Genomic DNA, 24,450 nt, shown 5'->3' with positions numbered 1-24,450 from the left:
ATTGAACTGGCTTTGGTGCTTCTCAAAACCCCGCCAGACGTCTATCTGCATCTTTAGGCGCCTAAACACCTTTGACAATGGGCCTAATTTTTCAGAGTTGCTGAGCACCCACCACACCAGTTAAAGCCTGAGAGAGCTTTGCGGGGGGGGGATCAGGACATTTAAACCAAGCTTCCTAATCTGTCTCACCGTTCACTCCCGCTGGGATAACAAAAATGGCTCTCTCTCTGGGGTGCTGCAGAGATGGGCTAGGCCAGGGGTTCTCAAGCTGGGGGTTGGGACCTCTCAGGGGGTTGCAAGGTTATTACATGGGGGGGTCATGAACGGTCAGCCTCCATCCAAAACCCCGCTTTGCCTCCAGCATTTATAATGGTGTTAAATATATTTAAAGTGTTTTTAATTTATCGGGGGGGGGGTGTCGCACTCAGAGGCTTGGTGTGTGAAAGGGGTCACCAGTACAAAAGTCTGAGAACAACTGGGCTAGGCTGTGGGTGTCCTGTGCTTTGGAGGTGTCTTGCTATTAGGGCTGGCTCAGCACCCCCCCCAAAGGACATGACCCTACATGGTATTTCATACGCTGATTTGGGGATTCTCCCAAACCGGACAGGCAACACGGAGGGGAGAAAAAGTGGCATTAAAAAAAAACAAAAGAAATCCACGACCACCCATGCAAAAATATCTCAGAGCTGACAATTTACAGCCAGGGTTGGCGCAGTCCCCCAATGTCAGACAACTGGATTCTCTACCCTGCAATGCCGAGATCAGATGCAACTGTGATGTCAGCCCCCAAATCCCAGGCCTTGCTGTGTCGGCATTTGGGTTGGGCCCTGCTATACAAAGAGGAGATTAGGATTTAAAGCAAACAGGGGCGCTGGGACGGGGAGGGACACTTTACAATAATGTTGCTATGCTTAACAACAATCCTTTCACAGAGTGCGTTGGGGATTTGTTTTTTGTCCCGAGCCCGTTGGCTCTGTGACAGGAGAGTATTCGCCTCCATAAGCGTCCCTTTGTTTAATTTCACGCCACCAGACAGCAGGCGGGTTGTGGCGACACGTGATGGTGCAGGCCATGCTCCTTGTAAGCACCATGAATGGGCATCTTACATCAAGGATCTATCATCCAGGTCTCAGGCACTGACCCAACTACCTGCTTTCCTTAATGCCAATTTGGATTGTAAAGCACTTACGTAGATTATTATTTATGAAAGCGCTTAGGGACCAGGCGAGACGGGGACCTCATGGTGCTAGGTGCTGTACTAACAAAGAGATCATCCCGGCCCTCAAAAAGTTTACAATCGAAACAGACAAGACAGATAGTGGGTATGGTAGAGAGCTAAAGCACACAAGCAAAGTGATGATCTGCAAACAGCATGTTGGTGCCACAATTTGGGAGAGGTTTTTTGGTTGTTTTCCACAAAGCATTCAAAACAATAAAAAAAGACGGAAGTAAACATCACGCTTAGCGTTCACTCACTAATCACTGAAATGCACCCACCTCGGAGGAGGAATATAGCACTATTAACAGCTCACAGTAACAGCACACAACAGTTTAGGAAGGAAACAGATGAACATTAAGTTCACCCATCCCGTTGGAAAAACAGAAAATTAACATACAATATACCTTACAAATTGCTTATATAACAAATGCAACTTCCCTACAAAAGCTTTTGGTTTAATTATCATATTTTTCCCAGCAGCCAGGTCTGTGGGAGCAGGTGTTTAGACCTGGGTTTTGTCCAAAATAAGCTGATTTTGTGATTCGATGAGAACTAGTAATAACTGCAGAGGGGTGAGGGAAAGGAGACAAAACATCAGACATTCTAGTCTAGTCTATGTAGATCCTTATATCGTGCTCAACTCTGCAGTTACATGCTCCTTGGTCTAGTTATCACCAATCTGGTATCAGCTCATAAGGATTGTGTAGCTGCATCACTGAGCAGAGCATCGTATTTTATTACAAAAATAATAAACTGGGAATTTTGACTTAACTTCTCTGAACCAGGTCAAGTGGCAGAAGAGATCGTATTGAGAAGGGATGGGGCTGACCTCACTGGAGTGGAGAGGGCCTGGCTGGTGCTAGCGAGCAACTGAAAATCCTGTTTATTTGCTCAGAGGTCTTTGTGTTGTTGGAAGCAATCTTATTTAAAGCTGGTTATACGGGCAAAGAAATGCTTTTATGAAGAGCTAAATTCGACTACCTGAGCAATCTGCAGCTTTCTGTAGAACAACCCCTTGATTGTCTATCAAGGATATGAAGTTACAGGCATACCATCATCACTGGTTCACCATGCCCTGAATGTAGCTGTTACAGGAGCTGGATCCCCCCAGGATCTCCCTCATTTCAACCCTTATAGGGTTCTCCACCAAGTGCCATTACTGTGATACGATGAGATTGCCTGACTGCTGAACCACACTGGTGGGACAGGGGAAACTGTATGTGTGGACGCGGATGGAGAGCTTGCAGAGATGTGTAAGAGTCAGACCCATTCCGTGGATAAATGCGGGGGAGTTCATCGCACCTTCGCCAGCAATCGCAGAGAGAGATTTGTCCCTCCACCCCACTCACCGGATTGGTTCGGGTTTCAAGTAGTAATTGAGGGCGGAGACAATAACGCTCTCAGGGAGAGGCGGCTTCCCGGCGGCTCTCTGGATGTCTAGGTGAGCGGAGTTGCAGAGGGCATGGACGCCGGTGTCCGTTCGGCTGGAGACGTAGAACTTGATGGGAGTGACGGGTCTGAGATTCTGTGCCGCCCGCTGCAATCCAAGAGAAGGGACAGTGAGCAAGGGATTCGCAAGGAGGCATTAGAACACAACGCTGTGGCCTGGTCCCACTGATCTGACCTTTGCTCTGGTAGAACATCAAATCGTACATATTTAATGTGAGCACGTACAGCAAATGAAACTTCCTGCATCAGTTCACCTGCTTCTCCCTTTGAAGCTTCTTTTTTATAGTAACACACCAGAGGAAAGAGAACTCCTCACTCCAAGCCCCCAACACATTCACCATGACTCATGCTAAGTACTGGCCTCCGATCGTTTGAGCAGGAAACAAAACCAGACAGCTCTGTCACTGGCAAATATTTAATAATGTTTTCCCAGTTCTCATCAAGGGATCCATTCTGCAAGGGGCTGGGGTCCATCAGCTTCCAAGGACAATCAACAGGAGTCCAATTCAGAGGCCTCAGCCCCTTGCAGAAAGCAGACCAGTGGGTGCTTTCGTTTCTTTGAGGCCAACAACAACAAAATACCCCATTTTCAAACATGACGGGGTGATTTTGGGGCCCAGTTTGAGACACGATAAAGGGGTCTGATTTTCAGACAGTGCGGAGTGTTTACCCTCTGAGAATCAGGCTCCTTTAAAAGACATCTTAGGCTGGACACCCAAAGATGGAGACACTCAAAATCCCTAGTCACCGCTGTAGATGCAGGTCGTTGCTTTTCATACAATTGTCATCAGGGAAGAAGGTATCACATACAACAGATGTTAGTCACAATGCTTAATACACAACTGGAAGGTGCCCAGACACTGTGGTGACGAGGATGGTATAAAAACCTAGACAGAATAGAAAATAGAAGAGTAGGTTGGCTGGTTGTTTTGTAAAGTTTGGTCCTGCTTTGAGCAGGGGGTTGGACTAGATGACCTCCTGAGGTCTCTTCCAACCCTGATATTCAATGATTCTAAGGTGACTTCCCCTTTAGGGTGACCCAGATTCTAAATCCAATCTTCCACCAAGATATGGCTGTCCCAGATTTTCCCTAGCCCTGGCTCTTCTCACCGTGCCATACAGCGTGTGATTGGCTGAGCAGAGATGGCATTTAGCAGAGTGGCAGGTCAGGTAGGCAAATCCATTCCTCCCCCTTCTCAGCAACCCTTAAAATGCAAAACGTTGTCTTGTCTCCATCTGTAAGTCACAGCCAAGCCATGACAGCCAGTCGACGCGCCCAGCGTTTAAATGCAACCCAGCAGCTTATCCTGTGATGGGCGAGTAACTGCATTTACAGCCTTTTTCTCATTTGTGGACCCCTCAAATATTTCAAATGGAGGTGCTGACCCCTTTGGAAATCTTAGGCATAGTTTGCGGACCCTCAGGGGTCTGCAGACCAGAGGGTGAAAACCACTGGTTGCCCTAGGCCTCCTTACAATGCTATTGACCTTAGCCTGACACACCCCTAAAAGATTATGGAAGCAATTCACTCAAGAGACATCAGCAGCACCGAGAGATGGATCCAGCACCACTGCAGTTTGCCACCAGACTTTAGCAGGTGCAGGGTTCACCCTTTCATTTCCAGTGCAGACACTAGCTGAATAAAATATCTCAAGCCAAAGATTCCTCCCACCCATAAAGGGAGCAATAGGCTTCCATCAGTCATTAAGATCAGAGGAGGGGCCAGCAGATCAGACTAACAGTAACACAGCACCTAGCTCTTGCATTTCATTAGTCTCAGGAATAAATACCCAAGGATCCAGGCACTTCCCCATTAATACGCACGTGTAGCGTTGGAGCTGATGCAAGGACATATACGCAGGGATACTAGTGACGGGATAAACCATACGGACTCAAGTCACACCCTTCTCTTCACTGGTTACACATGTGACTATAACACAGAACTGGGCTGCTCCTGTTTAAATATTCTGCCTTTCTTTCCTAGTGAGAGTCATCTTAGCATTGATGCGATGTCCTGCTAACGCTACTGGGACGTTAGTCCCAGCAAGACTAAAATTAATACGACTGTGGGCAATATATTATTTATAGAGAGAGGATTGTATTTTACTAGAGCCACCATTCTGCCCTTGAATCACACTGCAGCTGTGAAGTGAGATTTTTTTGAGGAGGCAGAGGATGGACAGTTAAAAATTACACCCAATACTACTAAAAATCAGCATTTTTAAACCAAGGGTGGTGGAAGTAATTTAATATCTGCAAGGTTCTGCACCATGGCACAGCTTCCAGAGTGAATTAAACACCTTTTGAAAGGGATTTCAGTTCCCATTCCCCTCCACTCCCCTCCCCAACAGCTGGGTTCCCCTCCCTCGCTTTCCTCCTTTGCCCCATAACAAAGGGCTGGAAAAAAACAAACAGGTGCGATATCACAGCCCCCCTGCTAGGAAAGTAAAGAAAAACTCTGCTAAATGAGTCATTAATGTGGTGTCCTCTAATTAAGAGACTCTATTACAGCTAATTAGGCATGTGTGTGTGTGTGTTTGCATGCACACTAGGATGAATTACGTTTTCTTAAAAACCCTAGTGAAGACAGGGCAGGTTTTATTTTAACACGTTAGTGAGTAGGACCCTAGGGTTCACCAGGACTGACTTTACACATTTTAAAACACAACTTGTCCCATATATGCTCGAGTTTTCAAAACACGTTCGCTATCTCGTTGTGCAAATACACCTTTCAGCCTCATGTTCACAGGCCCTTAGAGAGAGACTAAGGCAGTTAGCTGGGGGGGGGGGGGAGGGAGGGGAGACATGGATGGAGGGGGAGGGAGAGAGATCAGAAAGATGGGCTGAAAAAGAAATAAAGGAGAAAACCAGATTAATGGCTAGCAATTGGCTCTCACTCCCCTCCCTCTTGAGGAGGCCAAGCAGTGATCTTTATTAGATTTCAATTTGGTACCGAGAGTCAATAAAGTTTTAGCCGCTCACTCGGAAATGCCTTCCAGGCTCCTGCTATTTTAGCACAGAGGATTCTGGACTCTTAGAAACATACCGGTGATGAAGCATGGGGAGGAGTGCAAACATGTAACTGAGCTACAGGGGGAAGGCCTGGGAACCAGAACACACCCCACCCGAGGCTTTTTCTCTTCCTAGTCCTTCTCTTTGGCGCTCACATATGGTTACAATTAACAGTGAAAATCTTTATTTATTACCCTTTAGCAGAGAGGAGCAGACAGAAATTAAACAGTTTTCTTTAGCAGACCTTGACATGTGGCCCAGCGACTTATGGTAAAGCTGAAGCTGCATTTAGAGAGCAAACTTGCAGGAAGATGTGTTTGGGTTTAGCAGATTTCGTCAGGCATACGAGAAGCGCAGCGTATCCACACTTGGGGAGCCGGGCTAGAGCATGGGAAACACCCTGCTTGGCTTGGTACGGATTTGCATCTGCTTGGGCTCAGGGGGATCCCCACGCCCAGCCCATCCCTTCTCCAGCCCCTTTCAAACTAGTGTCTGAATGGCACTGCAGTGAGAACCAGGCGCTGAGGTTTGGATCTCACCCCTCGGCCTGGGAGGAGCGCTCTCTTTTTGGAGAATAGAATAGACTGGAAAAGAAGAGTGGACTGTAGGATCCAAGCAGGGCTGGCTGACTGGCACGTGGGGAACAATGAACCCACAGAGACACAGAACTGGACGACGGGGACAAAGAAAAGCTATTTTCACAGCTGCCTCCATCCAGCAGGCATACTTCCCATGCAGAACTCTCTGGAGAGGAAACTGAAGGATCTATGTGCTGAACATTCAAGGAATAACCAACAACAAAACCAGAGCTATTAAAAGCTATTTTCCCTCCAGCCGAGCGGCCACATGGTCTTTAATAGATATTACAAGTGACTCCTGCACCAGATTCCTTTTTTAATAGCTCAGTGAAAAGCACGTCCTAATTAATCTCCCCAATGCGGAGCATTGCTGAACTGCTGACCCCAGTTGTGAGCAACTCACAAATGACCCCTTCACTTATGAGTGTGTGCCATAATTGGACCATCCAGATGTCCTTTGAGCCTATATGCAGCTGGTGGTTTGTTTCCCCCTGATTTCCACAACGCTAATCTGCTAATATCACCTGCACTGAATTATGAAAAGATGCATTATTTACTCTTTAGTAATTTCAGGTAAAAGCCTGATAATAAAATAAAAACACTTTGGACCCGCCCAGTGCTTTTCAGAGGAACTCACCCCGGCATTACTGATATTAATTAAGCCTCCCAAATATCTCCCCTGGGTATGATCTCAGAGATCCAAATGAGGAAACTGAGGAAGAAGGATTAAGCAACTTGCCCAAGGTCACCCAGCAAGTGGCTGGTACAGCTGGGACTGGAGTCTAGGATTGAGGAGTCTCCCATCAGTTGTGCTGTTTTCACACCAGGGTAACTTTGCTGACTTGCATGGACTTACTCCTGATCACTCCAGTGTAAGTAAGAGGAGGATCAGGCCTTAGTAGTCCCCAGGGGCTGGTTCTTAGCCCATACTGCATCCAAGCATCCTCACCTTAGCTGATGTTCATTTCTGAGTGCTCTGCCATTTGATGGCTTGGCACAGGCCAGAGGTGCCTCATTTACCTAAATCCAGTCAATTTTCTATTTGACTTTACTTTCTGGTGTGCGTTCTCTCCAGCCAACAGTATTCCTTGAGCTGGGATACACATCCAAGGATTTCACTTTACCCTGAATTCCTGCCTACGCTGTGATGCATGAAAAGAACCACTTGCAGGTAGCTGGGCTGTTCTTCTGACAGGTCATTTGCTAAGCGCTTCCACATTTAGAACAGCATGAAAATGTCTGCTCTTAAGTGCCAGAATTATATCCTGAAGGGACAGGAAACAGGAATCCCTGCTAGGTTCAGCAGGATCCAGAGAAGAAGGACAGAGTCTTGCAGAACCAGGGAAATCTCTGTGTGCAGAAGAGGAGACAGAGAGACATCACCTGCAGTGCTGCATCCTATAGAAAGACCTGATTTTCAGCTCTCTGACCCCGGTCCAATTGCCCTTTAAAGGTTAAAACAGACTGTGAGGGTGTCTCTACACAGCCCAGGGAAGCAAGCGCTCCCAGCCTGTCTTCAGAGACTCGGGCTAGCAGGACATGGCTTTAAAGTTGGGGCTTGGGCTGGAGATGGGAGGGGCTAACTGGCTACAGACACAAAGAAGGGGGCCCACTCAATAAGTTTGAGAACCGGTGAGCTAGGGAAAGTAGTTAGAAAAACTCCACGGTAAGCTTGTTACATGAGGTCTCACCTCTAACCCTGACATCAGAAGTCACCTAACCACGATACGTGCCTAACTGTGATGCTGTATGTACTGAACATCACAGAGACAGCAGAAACTCTGGCTGCAGGGTCAAATTCTATCAGCTACGACGGTGCAACTCTCCTGATTCCAGTGATGTTACACTGGGGCAAGCCCTGCAAAAACAACACTGAGCACCTACCCTGCAGGCCCCTTCAGCGCTTTGCAAACTAATGACATCCATGTGAGATCGGAGAATAGCATTCATCCCCTGGGGAACACGCTGACGGTGAAGTGACCTGCCCAAAGCCAGACAGAGAATGAATGGCAGCACCCTGAGTAGAATCTGAGCTTCCTGAATCTTGCTCTGTGCTCTAACCACTGGACAATGCTTCCTCTCTGACTGTGCCGGGTTAGAGAGACGGGAAATGGATGCTTTCAAATGGGTTTTAAAAGGTCAAAAGAGAAGTACAAGGGCAAACTGCATGCGGAAGCGAATTTCATCCATACAGCACCAAATGTGCAGAGACCCAATATAGGCAGTATGTGCTGCATTGGCTCACGGCCGCCTCCTGAAGTATCAGGGTACATTTTAAAATTAGGGGGCCTGATCCTCTTCTGGTATCTATTAGCAGCCTCATAGACTTAGACAATGCGACACCGATTCACACCAGCTGAGGATCTGGCCCAGTACTTAGTGTGATAGATGCAAGTTCTTGTGGCAACAAGGAGAATACAGTAGAGACATTCACTAGGCCTGGAAGAATGGGTCTAAAAGCCCGTCACCCACATCGCTGGAAGAGCAATCCAACGCAAACAGGGACAACAGAGGACTCATTCCTGGGTCTACCTTCTTTTCTTTGGAGTTTGTTCTGAAACAGCCTCACGCGGTCCTGGGCTGCTCTGTTCCCCGCCCCCCCCTTGCATGGAAAATAGTATCTGGATATAGCACAAAGCTGCTGGCCAAAGCAGAGCTTTGTGCAAAAAGATTGGTTCTGGGCAGTGTTCATCAGCACGATGGGAAACAGCACACTCGGGAGACGATTCAAACCAAACAGCAAGCACCACAGTGCACGTAAGTCCAGGGAGAAAAATACAACGAAGAAGCAACGAACAACAGCTCAGGGCTTGGGGCTCTGTTTTCTTGGGGGTGTATAAATTGGATTTGCATTTATTGCATTTTAGAGGCGATCAAACTGGGTGCAGTTTACTAGCTGCAACGCTAAATGGGCTTGATCCTGCAAATCCTAACAGTGCTTCCTTATGCAAGTAATCCCACTGAAGTCCAGGTGCCCACTTGCATGAGTAACAGCTACTCATTTGGGTATGGGGGATTAAAAGGCTCAGGCTCGACACTGGAGGTTTGTCCCTCTAAACTGCACTTATAGTGGGGTTACCTGTGTGTAAGGGCTACAGCATCAGGTCCTATATATCTTGCCAATATTAATAAAGAAACAACAAGAGACATGGCCAAGCCACAGTGTTCAGATCTAGATCCAAACTCTAGAGAAGTCGGGGGGATGCTTAGATCTGGGTTCTTGGTTTGCACCCATCCCTAGAAATGATGTGAGTTTTTAAGGGTTGCAGGCTAAATAAATATTCACCAAGAAAGAAAGTTTTAATCTCCTGGGGGGAAAAAAGCCAAACATATTAAATAATCATCTATCTCTGTATGCTTAGTCTGCAAAATTGATATTTCTCTCTGTTTCATGCAGGTGGTCTCTGAACACTAACAAATCTGTGGGTACAGGATTGTCACTATGGTGCATGCCATGACCACTTGTGAACTTCATGGTGACAGTGGGGATAGAATCAAAACCTCCTGCTCCAAAGGACCAGTCCCCAGCTACTTGAGCTGAAGGAGAATCTCAGTTAGCAGTACAGGATCTATGGCACACAGTTGAGCAATTCTGATTCCATCCAGGAGAGGGCAGTTTACATTAACATGTCTATGTGGTGCTCTCTAGAAGAGCACTTCTCCACCATCCAGCCCCGAAGGAGTCTAAGGCACAGTTTGGCAACCTAAAAGCGCCTACGTGCACAATGTAGGCTCTAAGATAGCTCTCCCAATGCATGGGGCTATTTTAGCTGGAGCCGCAGATGTTCGATTGTCCCCCAGCTTGTGAGATTTTTCCCAGACCTCCCCCAGGTCTATCAAGAGCTATAGCCATCCTCCGCAAAAGCTCCAGATGAGTCTTAGAATCATCCCGAGGTGGAGAAATAGGATCTGACACAATTTCCTCCTCTGGAGACGAGGAAGAAGATGCCAGCGGAACCAGGGGCTGGTCTAGTTCCTTCTCCTCTTGCAGCTGCTCATGAAAGGAAACCCTACTCTGCTTGGTATCACCACTACGGTGCTTGTGGTGACAAGTCTCCTGATGCCCGGCAGATGGAGCCAGCTGAGATGGCTGCAGGGATGCTCTTGCCTTGGCTGGGTGGGGGAGGGGAGATGACCCCAAGGTTCCAAAAGGGCCACGGGTACAGCCCTGGACCCAGCTATGCCTAGCCCAGAGGTCCCTCTTGTAGGCTTCCTGCTGGGGTGGAATCCAGGGCGGGCAGGTGACCTCTCTCTCCTGATGGGGTTGGAGTACATAGGAACCCACTTCAGAGTTCAAGGAGTATGAAGCTTCTTCTCGAGAGCTAAGCGGCGCCGTACCCATCAGTGCCGGAGAAGACCATCAAAAACAAGCATGGCAAATACACAGATGCATCGTCTTCCAAGGAACATTGCACCAGTCTGTCAGAGTGACCACGAGTGATGGCATCACACCAGGCATGGTGCAGTCAAGTTCCCAGATCTGGCTCAATCCTACAAATCCATGACTCTCTGGGCAGCCCTCCAGAAGGCCCAGGTAGGATCAGGGCATGTTGATGGAAGTTCGAGAGCACAGTGTGCTGGGTTATTTTTGTCCATAGGGGTTGGGGTACATAGGAACCCACTTCAGAGTCCAATGAGTATGAAGCTTCTTCTCGAGAAGCGGCCGGCCTCGAAACCCGGAGAGCGCAGCACATCTCCGGTACCAGTCCCAAGCTGGGTGCCAGAACCACACAAAACAAGTTTTTTCCCTTAACAAACTAGCTAGCTACTAAAAGGACACTCACAATACCCGGGTACTAGATACAGGTATTGACAAAAGCCTTGCAGAAGCAAGGACAGGGAGCGCCAACAACCATCACAGGCAGAAGGACTGAAGGAGACCTGGGGTGGCTCAGCCCTTTATGCCTGCACCATGTGCACGAGACAGAAAAGGGCACTCGGGCCGCCCTGACCAGTGCTGCTAAGGGTAAAAACTCTCCGATAACTGTGTATTGGAACACACCAACACCTACAGTGGAACAGACATGTGCAATCGCTCGAAGAAGAACAAGTCTTTCGGAGTTCAAGGTTGCAAGAAGGTGAAGCAAAGGGGACAAATTCCTACAGACTCCAGAAGTTTTCCATTAATGTTCCTTTAAGACATCCCATGTGGTTCTCATAAATGCAACCCGACTCAGCAGTGCCCGACATCAATCCAACCACATGAAAGGAACGAGCATATCCACGAATTGGCCAGTGTGCAGCTGAGGAGATCAAAATGCCGATGCCATGAAATGACAATAACAAATATGTTGATCTAACTTTTTCTCCCCCCTCTTTTTTTTTTTTTTAATTGCCCATTCTACCCATTTGCTTGTTAAAACAAAAAGCTGCTCGCTCAAATGTTGCAAAACAACTGCTGAGCTCATCCAAAGCCCCAAGCATGGGACAGGGAGGGAAAACAGTGCTATACTGTGCCGAGGATGGGTAAATGGGATACACAGCCTTCTGGACTCTCTATCTTTCAAGCGCCATGTAACATTTACGCAGCATTCCAGATACAGTCTCTGGAGATGGTGCTTTATAAATCAATGAGCAATATGAATAAATGTTGCCGAGATCCCCAATTAGAGTTATGATTCTTAGCCGCTAGGCAGGACTTTCCCTCCATAAATCTCAGAGCTCTTGGCCAAAGGATGTGAGAAATCATTATCCTCATTTTACTACCCAAGGCGCTAAGATTAGGTGACTTGCTCAAGGTCGTGCAGCAGGTGGGTGGCAAAGCGGAGTATAAAACCTGAGTCTCCCAATTCCCAGACCAGTGCCCCCGCCATCAGACGGCGCTAACTCCCACCACCAGAATTGCAGATAGCCCTCGGCTACCACAGCAGTGAGTGCCGAATGAATGCCAACACAGACCATGAAAAACAAGCATGGCAAATACACAGACGCATAGTCTTCTAAGGAACATTGCACCAGTCAGAGTGACCGCGAGTGATGGCATCACACCGGGCATGGTGCAATCAAGTTCCTAGATCTGGCTCAATCCTATAAATCCATGATTCTCTGGGGCAGCCCTCCAGAAGGCCCAGGTACGATTAGGGCATGCACCCCTTTGCACATTGATGGAAGTTTGAGAGCAGTGTGCTGGGTTGTTTTTGTCCATTGCAACAACCTGGCTGAAAAGTTCGCTACGCCGCTTTTGGGCATGATGAACGACCAAAGGAAGGCCAGATCGTTGCACACAAACCACTTTATACTCAGCGTATATGGAATACCCCTCAGCGCTCCAAGTCTGCCTGAGGAGTGTCCGGATTTGTGACCCATCTAGCAATGCAGGTAGTATGCAGGTTTGATAGATCCTGAACTTTGTCTCAGCACAAAGATGGTTTAGCATCTATAAGGAAGACGCGCACTTCATGCCGGGTTCATGTTCGCCAAAGAACATCCAGTTTGCTGCAACCATTTGAACCCTGCTTACAGTCGAGGTAGGTGAACTCCTCACTGCTCTCCACAGAATACCCCGCTCCGAGTCTATGGACCTTGGCCTGCTGCTATGAGATGTTCAATCGCACAGCCGCAGGGGGTATCGAGGAGAGGTTGGTGGGCAAATATGTGACCTTCAAATGGTGTGTGTCCCGAGGCTAGAGAGGATAAAGCAGCACCTGCTTGCTGCTGGGCTCATGATAAGTAATCAATTCCAGTGCTGAGTAATAACAAGATCATATGGGCATACAGGTTGTATATTACATAAGAGATCTCCAGCCTGAGCTGTTGTGTGTGGCATTACCTTCAGATTCAATTTTTATGGTCAGATCTCCTCCCAAACAACCACCCACAATGCCCTTTTGCTCCCTCTGTCCTCTCAATTTCACACCCTTTCTACTGCTCCTTATGCCTGGAACTCTCTGTAAAACAAGGGAACCCGCTGCTCTAACAACAATAAATAGAGAGGGGCGGGGGGGGGAAACGGACAAAAACCAGGGAGTGGCGGAAAGGGGAGCAGGGAGGAGAGAAGAGTAAGCAACATTTTCCCCCAAAACAGCTTTTGTCCAGTTCTTTGTGAAACTACAAACTTCATCCTAATTTCAACATTTTTAATAAGTTGACCAGCACTAAAGTTAGTTGAACAAAAAACTATTTTTTTGCAAAAATTTCAACCTTTTCTGCAGTTTTTTTTAAATTTTGTAATTGCACCAAATTTTTTAAAAAGTCAACCAGTTCCAAAAAAACCCCACACTGCCACCAAATTCAGAACACGTGCCTCAAACAGTCCGTTGAGCTATCTAGCCCAAAGCACCTTCGATTTGTCTATATGCTGGAACCATCTGACTACTTCTGAGGGCATTCTGTGCCAAAAAATTAAAAATTCTGTGCACAATATTTTAAAATTATGCAAAATTTATCGGTCAAATAAACGTGGAGGCTCCAGCATGGCACTGGAGAGCACAGGCCACTGGTTGCACAGAAGTGGGAGATCACTGCACAGCTCCCCCCTGGGGACAGACTCAGCCATGAGGCTGCACCCAACCCTGACACAGCGCAAGGGCTGGGCCTGCCCCAGAAACACCCCAGTGCCCTGCCCCTCAGTGCCAGATACATCCAGGTGTGCGCGGGCTCAGCCCGGCAGGATCCAAGTGTGGAGGGGCTTAGTGTAGGAGGATCCAGATGTGGATTGAGAGGGTTCTGTGTGGGGCCGTCTGAGTGTGGGTGGCTCAGTGAGGGATCCAGGTGAGTTGGGGTTCTGGATGCACAGGGGCTTGTTGGGGGGTCTGGGTGCGGGGGGCTCAATGGGGGAGGTCTGAGTGTGGGGGGGATAGAGCTCGGCAGTGGGTCTGGGGGGTCCCATGGGGGGGACAGATGCTGGGGGAGTGGGGCTCAGTGGGGTGGCGATCCAGGTGCAGCCGGTTGGGGCTCATCGGGGTGGTCCAAGTGCAGGGGAGTGGGGCTCCTCAGGGGGGTTCTGGGTGCGGCAGGTGTGAGGCTCAGCGGGAGGGTCTGGGTATGAGGGGGTCTGGATGCAGGGTGGTCGGGCGAGAAGCTCCCTGCGCAGTGATCCCTCCCTCTGCAGGTGAGGAGCAGTGGGTACAGGAAGCGAGGGAGAGGAGGAGGAGTTTGCAACCCAGCCCCGGATGCCAGGCAGGGGAAGAGGAAGTCCTGCCCTCCCCAGCCCAGCCAGGACTATCAGCTGAGCCTGGCACCAGCCGGGTCTTCCCCAGTCCCTCCCCCTGCCCTACAGCGATTTCCCTCTCTGCCAGCTGCCGCGGGCACCCGAAACATACTGCTGGGGAAGGTCGCATGACCACTCTTGTGGCTTCCCTTTGCTTCCCCATCAGAAAGTCATTTTTCTGTGGGGAAGCAAAGAAATCTGCAGGGAACATAAATTCTGCACATGCACAGTGGTGCATAATTCCCCCAGGAGTAATCTGACCCATCACTGACATGCAGGTGCCTCTGACCACTCTGAAAAACGGCAGCTGTTTAGGAGCACATAGAAACACAGCACAACAGTTTGGCCGGGAAGCAAAGAATACTGCATGGTAGCTGAAGCTCCAAGAGTCTTTTTTTTTTTTTAGGTAGGCATTGCTTAACCTGGCTTGAATTTAACTCTGACGTCAAGGTCCACAATTCTACCCATGCAAAATGGGAAGAGTGATCTTTGAATGGCCACAAGTCATTCTTTTCAGCGACCATAAACGTTTACCATCTCGTCTTAAAAGGACAGCACCTCCAAAAGTGCATCACCACCTGACACCATGTTGGGGCACCGATGCAGTGCTAAGGGTTCGCACCATCTATTGAACTGCACACAGCCCTATCCTGCACACACCTCCCAAACATGCCCTGCTTTTCCTCTTCGGAGGAGTGGGTAAGAGCTAAGACTATCCCAGAGACAAGCACACCGTCCTTAAAACCTATAGGGATGATAAGAAAACATGCTGCTCTAAGAATACTATGCTCAGATCCTAATGTGAGGGGAGACATCATATAGAACCTAGATGTGCTAGAATAAAACGTATGGTTTAATCTCTGCTCCTGGCAAGCATAAACCCAGCCCAGAAACATGCCAGGGGATAATCTTTCCAGAAGTAAAGCTTATGAGAACCATACATCATTTCTGTTGCTTCAGAAGTGACTAGAAACAGTCGTGCGAGAGTCTCATTCTGGATAGCAAGCACAGTCCACTGCAGCACAAGGTGGCTGGACTGTAACCTCTCTGACAGCTCAAATCTCATCTCTTACATAAACAGGCATGTGTTTCACTTTAGCTTATAACTTATCCCGACTGCAAGAAGTAAATTAAGACAGCAGAGTCTCCTTTTAATTACAGCCACTCGTGGGGACATGGGAATCACCAGCAGTGTTCAGAGATGTGCCGCTCAATACAGAATTGTAATTAACTTAGCATTACATTACAAAAATGCCTAGATGTGCAGAGCATTCATTCTGTAACCTGTACTAGTGACCCACTTTCTACTGGCTGACATAAGAATGGGTCTTTTTTCACTGCTACTGCACAGTTAGGGCCCAATCCTGTTAACAACTGATACAGAGAGAAGTCCTGACCACCTTGGGAGGTCTCCTGGAAATTAATGGAACAACTCAGGCGCTACTCACGGTGTTTGTACGATCAAACCCATATGCAGTGTATTAAAAGGGATGCTTTCAGATTAGAAATCATTTAAAACCCCCGCAAGGTTTCTTTATGTGTGTTTATAGTTATATCAGAGCATTAAAACTGGAGAGAAATGTTAACGGCAAATTTCCTTCTTACATTTTTGCATTTCTTGTCATCTTGACAATGAAAACGAACCAGTCAATTTCACTTTTATTTACATGCAGCGTTGCTGTAGCTGTATTAATCCTAGGATATTAGAAAGACCAGGTGAGTGAGGTAAAATCTTTTATTAGACTAACATCTGTTGATGCGAGAGAGAAGCTTTTGCATTTACACAGCAAAAAACTCTATGTAAGCTTGAAAGCTTCTCTCTTTCACCCACAGAAGTTGGGCCAGTAAGAGATATTACCTCTCCCTCCTTGTCTCACCTTTGTTTACAGTTACTAGTCAATTTCACCTTTGGGTGTCACACACTAACACAATGCTGTCATGTTTGGATTGCAGTTCTGCAGGGGAATGTTTAGCTTAAAAAACAAAAACTGTTTCCACTGGAATTTTCAGAACCATTTCTACTGGTCTTAAGTTTTATGAAAAGTTGTTCTTACAAGCCCAGCTTTTGGTTCCAGTTTGACCAGGCAGAGAAGAAGACTGTCTTGTGGTTAAGGCCCTGTATCGAGACTCAGGGACTCGAAATTCAATTCTATCCTCTGCAACAGACTCCCTGTGTGACCGTGGGCAAGTCTCATAAACCCAGATTATCAGGTGTTTAGGAACCTAACTCCCATTGAAATCCATGAAGGTTAGGTACTTAAATACCTTTGAGGATTCGTTCCTTAATTTCTCTGGGCCTCAGCTTCCCATCTGTAAAGTGGGGAAAACACCACTTCGGCACAGGTGTTTTGCAGGGATAAATTACCAACGTTTGTGAGGTACAGTGAGGGGAGCTATGTAAGTACACAGGCAGACACACAGGATCGCTTTTAATAGATCTACCAGGAAGAATCCAACTCAGTACCAAGTCTCTACAATTTGAAGCCATTTGGTTTTGCTTGTGTAGAAACTGAGAGATTGTCGCTACCTGTCAATTAGTGGGAGGAGAGAGGTAAGAATCCACTGCTAATTAAACATTTCTGATGGCTTTGCTTAGATAGGACAGTCATATGACCCTCTGGAGAGGAATGCACTTCAACAACATAAGGGTGATTAGCAAAATTCTTCTACATCAGACAAAATTCCTGCACATTAGACAAGTCATCTAAGAACCAGATGTTCCCAACAGAAATTACAGAAAACTAACGGCTGAGTGACAGTGCTGCCCCCTTTGAGACAATAATGACCATGAGGAACACACATTAAGATTAAACCAGTCATTCATGATTGCATCTCTGGGACAACAGGCGAAGTGCACCATTCTTACGGGTGTCTACACTCAAATTAAGCACAAATCATTAATTTTAATGTACCATGGTAATAACTGAGTTTTTGTTAATAGCAAAAAGCTATTCAATGCACCGCTTTGGAACACAGCAAAACTTCTGGCATGTGGCGCCAGTTTAACAAATGCATTTGCAGGCTTTGGAAATAATGCTTTGCATCCATACAAGGATCTGAGAATGTTTTACCAACATCCTCCCAGTAAAACTCTCATGCCCCTGGGAGGAAAGTGTTTCAATACCTCTTTCATCAGACGGGAAAACTGGGCACAGAAAAAGCTGGATGACTGCCACAAGGTCCTGTAGTAAGCCAGGTTTTGTCTACACACAAACTTTCACCCATTTGGTTAAACTGGTTTAGCTAATCCAGCGCTACATGGACACCAGTTTAACATCAAATCTCAAGGGAAACCAGCACAATACTGCCTTTAGACAAGTGCCTGTCCACGCAGAGCAGCTTGCAGGACTGGCCCCCACATCCCCTCAAAAAACAAAGAAAAGGCATGAAAAACTTGCCCTGGATCAAATCCTTAACAATACCACTGAATTGCTGGGTGACCTTGGGCAAGACACTTCACCCCCTGTGCTTCTGTTTCCCCATCTTTAAAAAGGGGATAATAATACTGAACTCTTTTGTAAAGAGCTTTGAGATCTACAGACTAAAAGTGCTGTACAAGGAGCCAGGTATTATTATTATTCTAAGTGGTCAGTTACAAGGACAAGTGTTCCCCCTTATAACATCTGTAGTTCCACAATGCAACCTTAGCTTTTCAGTTTCTGTCAGTGCCACCCCAAGTACCTACCTCCAAGTAATTCTGGACGCCGAGCACAGGCTGATCAGTCAATGTCTCCATGACACCACTGCAGAGCAAAAGAAAGACAACAGTTCTTAGCAATGGTCAGTAAACGCCAACCTTCAGCCGATGGCTAAACATAGGATGGAACATCACACTTAGGCTGAGTACCTGGGCTACAGCAAAATAAGGATCGTCAGCTTCTTTGTCAAGTGACCGACTGTGATTGAGATCCAGCGAATTCTTTATATAAAACTTAACTAAGGATCAAATGCTACCTTTCACCTATTTTAGATAGGCTGCCATTGACTTTAATGGGCTTCGAATCAGGCACCAATTCTGTACACAGAAGTAAAATTATATCCGTTTTCCTTCCACTATATGCTGCTAATTTAGTCAGGCCCTCATTTAGCAAAGCAATTAAGCACATGGTTATGTCCCATTGACTTCAAGGGCTGTTAAGTGTTGTACTGTATTGAGGCCACACGAATAGGAATCAAAGTTTTACAAAGACTTCTTAACAATTCACGTAGGATGGAGTTTGCGGCTTCTAGCTATAGTAATTGTCCCATTAATAATAATGGCCTAATCTGATTATAGGCAAAGAACAATATTTAAGCCACAGATGCAGACACGAATTTATGACTATGGTTTCAACAACAGAGGACATTTGCATATCTTATTTCAGTTATTCCTTCTCTAGTCTCCTTTCATTGTCTGCCTAATAGAAGGTCTCGCCGAGAGTTAGAGACTCACTCAAGGGGAAAAAAAGAAAAGCAAAATAATGCAATCTCAGCTGTCAAAATGTATTACGTGGCATATCTAACATTCAAACTCTCCCCTCAAAAATTAAATGGCCCCTTTACTGCGTCTAAAGACAAGCTTATCTGCCTTGGGTCTCTCTGCATCGTTCAAGAACGAAGGGAAACGGTCACATTCAGCACTTCACATTTTTAAAAGCTTTAATTTATTTATTTTACTTTGCAAAAAGGTTTGAGACTGCAGAAATCACAATCCACCCTTTCTCCTCGTTCCCTAGCCAGGCCCTCATCCCACCTACATAGGAACTGCCACATCAAGGATCCGTCCTTAGCTACTGAGATTTCCTCCTCTTTGGTCTTCCTGCTTTTCCCCCCTTGCTCCCCCATCCTGTCCACACAAAATACTGCCCAAAGTCACCTTGCTTCCTCCCACAATGTTCTGATCACATCACTCCCCTCTCTGAATCTCACCCAATTTTCCCTCTAGTCTTCCATATCATGTTCAAGCTACCTGTCCTCACCTTTAAGCCTCTACAAAACCCCATTCTCAGGTACTTTTCCCTCCTACCGCTTATGTTTCTCCTAAATTGCCCTCATAACAGTTCCTTGAGATCCTTCTCCTGCTCTGACCTTCAAGAGCCAGGGTCACAGTGCACAGGCCACCCTTGCTAAGTGTCTGGAAGGCCCCCAGCTGGAGCAATTGCACATCAGTCAAAATTAATGATAACGACAAGCCCACTGAAGTTCTGGGGACGATTTGCACAAGGTAAAGGCTTTCAGGATAAGGTCCCAACCCCGCAGATGCTATTGCGAGTGAGCAGTGTGACTGAACGTAACCTCACACGTGCGAACATGCATTTGCAGTCCTTGAGCTTCAGCTCAGAAACTTCTTGAGGCAGGGACCTTGTGCAGCACTGAGAAAACCGAGAGCCCTGCAATAAATAACTCTACTCAGTGTAGTAAACAGGGGACAAACCTAGGGGTCATTCTAACAGTCACTGACCTTCACACGAGTGATTCTGATTCTCGCATTAGAGACAAAGTAGAAACGACAGCCTGAAAGTTATAAACATTAAGGTCTTGTCTACACTAGAAAGGGTTTGCCTGTAGCTAATGCTGGCAAAAGAGTTTGTTTATAGTGTATACCAGTTCCCCAAACAAAATCAACCATACCAGCAAAAAGGAGGTTTCTGCTGACCGACACTGGAGCTTCTGCTGGCATACCTCTTATTGTCACACTCCTACCCACCAAAGCTAGGCCCGCAAAAACTTTGAGGCCAAGTGACTTTGCTATAAGTCCCAACTTACAAACTTCAGGGGGGTTGCCGTGTTAGTCTGTATCCACAAAAACAACAAGGAGTCCACTGACACCTTAAAAACTAACAGATTTATTTGGTCATAAGCTTTTGTGGGTAAAAAAAGCCCCACATCTTCTGATGCAATCTACAAACTGTTCTTCGTGGTGCAAAGTCAACCCCCACGGGGCTCCTTGCTGGACCAGAGCCTCAGGCCAAAATACCTCCAGGGATTCAAATGAAGTTACTTTGCATTTACACCTGTCCGAGCTGGCTCTTTCGTCTATCTTCCAAGGATAGACATGAGTTGTCGGATCACTCCAGTTGGGCTTTGAGGGAGGAAGGAACCAGGACAACATTTCCCCCACCCCAAACGATTTGCCCTCGTTCCAGTTTCTAATCCCCAGTAGATGTATTCCTATGCATTCAATAACGGGATTAATATTTACCAAAAATACAAGGAATTATTTACCTTGGAGACTGGTGTGTAGTTTCCTTGCCTCCCCGCCCCCTCTTTATGGTGACCAGACAGGAAGTGTGAAAAACTGGGACACTTCCCCCTCCACCCCACCCAGGGGCTGGGGTTATAGTTGCGCACAGAAAACAAATCCCCTAATATGAGGGCATCTGGCTGCCTTCCACCCCACGCTAAGAATGCCCAGATCCCGGATTCGTTTTCCCCACCCCACCGCACCCCCCGGAAGGGCAAACCACCACCACGCCACCTACCTATAGTTAGTCCCAAAGTACTGAAAGAAAACTAAGTACCGAGTTTTGGGGGAATGCATCTCTGTTTGCAAAGGCTTTAATTTAAAAGCTCTGCTTTCGGTTCAGGCTCGCGTAGCAGCTGTCCCCCCCCCCCCCCGGATTGAAATGCGCTCAGCAGCACAGCCCCGCGCCCCATTGCCGCTCCGCGGGCATGAAAACCCCTGCCCGGCTTTTGCGGGGAAACCTGCGAGCTCAGAGCGAGCCTCCTCTTCGCCCGGGGGATCGGGACTGCAGCTCCGGCAACCAGCCTCGGCACAGGCCGCTGGAGCAGCGGCCCGCTCTGCCCGGGGACGCCCCGCAATGAATCGCCCCCCCCCCGCCCCCCGTCTCGCTGCCGCGCCGCGCGCCCCTTGCAAGGGGGGGGGGTTCCAGGCACGCGGTTTGCAGGCGGCGCCCGGGGAGCCCCAGGGGCGCACGTGCCCAGGAGGCAGCGAGCTTCCAGGGGGCCTAAAGAGCTCGCCGGCGCCGCCGGCCGCTTGCAGCTTTGGGCAAGCCAGAGCCACCCCCTTCCCCGAGCAAGGGGAGGAGCTTTAGACTCAGTTGCAATCCGCGGTAGGGAGCGAGGTAAAGTTTTGCCTTTGGTATAAAACGTGTAATGGCTTTGTAATTTTTTTTTTTTTTTAAATCTATTTTTTAAAGGTCGAGCGAGGTTCATCCTTTAAAGGGTCTCGCCTGCCCCGGCCTGTAGCTTTTGTGCATTTAAAAATGCTCCCTTTCCTTGCTGAAATTCCTTATTTTACTTGCTTGGGAAACCAGTTGGGGCGGGGCTCATGTTTCCCCGCAGTTTGCACCCCAGGCAGCTGCAGGGGGGGCTTGAAAGTGGAATTGACTGGACCCTGGTGTAACCCAAGGGGAAACTGACTAGCCTGTCTCAACATGGCCCCGCCCCCTAAGAAGAATAATGTAATAAGCAAACCGCATAAACAGTGAAAGAAATTCTGGGCAGAATTTTCAAAAGCAGGTAAGTCACTTCGCACCTAAGTCCCACTTTCAAAAGGAATTTAAGACACAGATCCTCAAAATTATTGAGGTGAGCTTAGGGTGACCAGATGTCCCGATTTTATAGGAACAGTCCTGATTTTGGGGTCTTTCTCTTATATAGGCCCCTATTACCCCCCACCCCGTCCGGATTTTTTACATTTGCTGTCTGGTCACCCACATACCTTCGAGAATCCAGCCTGCAGCCGTGATGCCTAAATCACTTATAAAAATTAGGTTTGGGCTCCCAAGTGACTTGGGAGCTTTTGAAAATGTTACCCTTTAGGTTCAAAGTCCATTCATTTACAATAATCTACAGTGTGGACTGCAACAGGAAAACAATAATTTGTCATCCAGCTGTGCATTTTTCAATCTGTGCCCCTCAAAATACATTATTAAAACCCAAAGCGAAAGGAGCCGGGCTGCCCTGGCCAAAGCAACTATATAGCATTCATCAGGGACAGGACCTCGCAGAAATTTGTGTTGTCAAAAGCAGCACGACCTGGTGCTAGAATCCCCTTGGCGAGCCGTGGGAATTATGAAATTCCCCCAGTGACAGATCTGTCCTCAAAACAGGGCTTCTGGGGGCTTGACAGAGCACATGCTTTGGGCAGGTCTGCTACACAGGAGTGAATATCACCATTGCTATATATGCCGTGAACTCCACTGAACCCCTTCTGCCCAGAGTCCCAACAAAGTGTGCTTCAACAGGGCGTAGGGTGGGGAGCAGACATGTCATTCCCCTTGCATGCTGGCAAGGTCCCCTGTTAGCACCATTCTATACTGCGTCTAGATCTGCCACTGACCAGTGTCATCTCACTACGGAAGTGTAGTCTAGTGGTTAGAACAGGGTTGGAGAGTCAGATACACTCCTGGGTTCTGCTCCCAGCTCTGGGAAGGGTGCATGGTCTATTGATTAGAGAAGGGGCTTGCAGGTTCTATTTCTGTCACTGACAGACTGTATGGGTGGGCAAGTAATGTCAGTGCCGCGCCTCAGTTTCCCCATTTGTAAGATGGAGATTATGACCGTTCCCAGCTCACAGCTGTGCTGTTTGGGAAGCATGAGCTCTTTGGGTCAGAGATGCTACAGAAGGGCAATATATTGGTAATACTAATGAAAAATACAAGCTGGAAACCCCAAGCTAAAGGGAGTCAGGCTTCACAGAGCTGTACCACAATGGATTTGCAGCGGCATTTAGGTAAAATATATGATGTAAATCTGTAGCCTTTATTCACAGTGCCATTCATGCGAGTAGTTCTGTTAAATTCAGTGGAACATCCCCTGTGAATAAGAACTACTCTACAGAGCAGATCCTCAGCTGGGGTAAATTGCACTAGCTCCGTGGACTTCAGAGAAGCTCTAACAGTTTTACCAACTGAGGATCCGCCTAAAGGTTGCAGAGTCAGGCCCATGACGACGGCTCAGCTCTCAACCAGCGTCGATTTTAAGTAGGGCTGTGGATTAATCACCGTTAACTCACGTGATTAGCCAAAAAATTAACTGCGATTAAAAAAAATAATCACAATGAATCGCACTGTTAAACAATAGAATACAAACTGAGATTTATTAAATAGTTTGGATGTTTTTCTACATTTTCAAATACATTGATTTCTATTACAACACAGACTACCATGTGTGCAGTGCTCACTGTATAGTATTCTTTTTTGTTACAAATATTTGCCCTGTAAAAATGATAAACAAAAGAAATAGTATTTTGCAGTTCTCCCCATACAAGTACTGTAGTGCAATCTCTTTATTGTGAAAGTGTAACTTACAAATGTAGATTTTTGTTGTTACATACCTGCACTCAAAAACAAAACAAAGTAAAACTTTAGAGCCTACAAGTCCAGTCAGTTCTACTTTTTGTTCAGCCAATTACGAAGACAAACAAGTTTGTTGACATTTACGGGAGATACTGCTGACTGCTTCTTATTTACACCTGAAAGTGAGAGCAGGTGTTCGCATGGCACTTTTGTAGCCAGCATTGCAAGGTATTTACATGCCAGATATGCTAAACATTCATATGCCCCTTCATGCTTTGGCCACCATTCCAGAGGACATGCTTCCATGCTGATGATGCTTGTTAAAAAAATGTGTTAATTAAATTTGTGACTGAACTCCTGGGGGGAGAACTGTGTGTCTCCTGTTCTGTTTTACCTGCATTCTGCCATATATTTCATGTTATAGCAGTCTCGGATGATAACTCAGCACATGTTCGTTTTAAGAACACTTTCACTGCAGATTTGACAAAATGCAAAGAAGGTACCAATGTGAGATTTCTGAGAATAGACACAGCACTCGACCCAAGGCTTAAGAATCTGAAGTGCCTTGCAAAATCTGAGAGGGACAAGGTGTGGAGAATGCTTTCAGATGTCTTTAAAGAGCAACACTCTGATGCGGAAACTACAGAACCCGAACCACCAAAAAAGAAAATCAACCTGCTGGTGGCATTTGACTCAGATGATGAAAATGAACATGCGTCGGTCCGCTCTGCTTTGGATCATTATCGAGCAGAACCCATCATCAGCATGGACGCATGTCTTCTGGAACAGTGGTTGAAGCAT

General features: G+C 47.1%; 1 protein-coding gene across 4 annotated transcripts in view; it reads right to left on the bottom strand.

The window, feature by feature from the left end:
- Positions 1–21,414, bottom strand: part of PUSL1 (pseudouridine synthase like 1) — a 65,763-nt gene extending 44,349 nt beyond the window's left edge. The window contains exons 1-3 of one of the 4 annotated variants that reach the window (XM_073317094.1): positions 20,869–21,414; positions 18,093–18,150; positions 2,569–2,756 (exon numbers count right to left, since the gene is read on the bottom strand). In XM_073317094.1, the coding sequence (XP_073173195.1) occupies positions 2,569–2,756; positions 18,093–18,150; positions 20,869–20,927 (305 nt within the window). In that variant the 5' untranslated portion in view covers positions 20,928–21,414. The other 3 variants (XM_073317096.1, XM_073317097.1, XM_073317098.1) reach the window with 3 other exon arrangements.
- Positions 21,415–24,450: the final 3,036 nt, after the last annotated feature.

The sequence above is a fragment of the Lepidochelys kempii genome, chromosome 18 (genome assembly GCF_965140265.1).
Source record: "Lepidochelys kempii isolate rLepKem1 chromosome 18, rLepKem1.hap2, whole genome shotgun sequence".
In the NCBI taxonomy this organism is placed as follows: Eukaryota; Metazoa; Chordata; order Testudines; family Cheloniidae; genus Lepidochelys; species Lepidochelys kempii.
The sequence above is the reverse complement of the archived record's forward strand: the minus strand, read 5'-3'. Positions and strand labels throughout refer to the sequence as shown.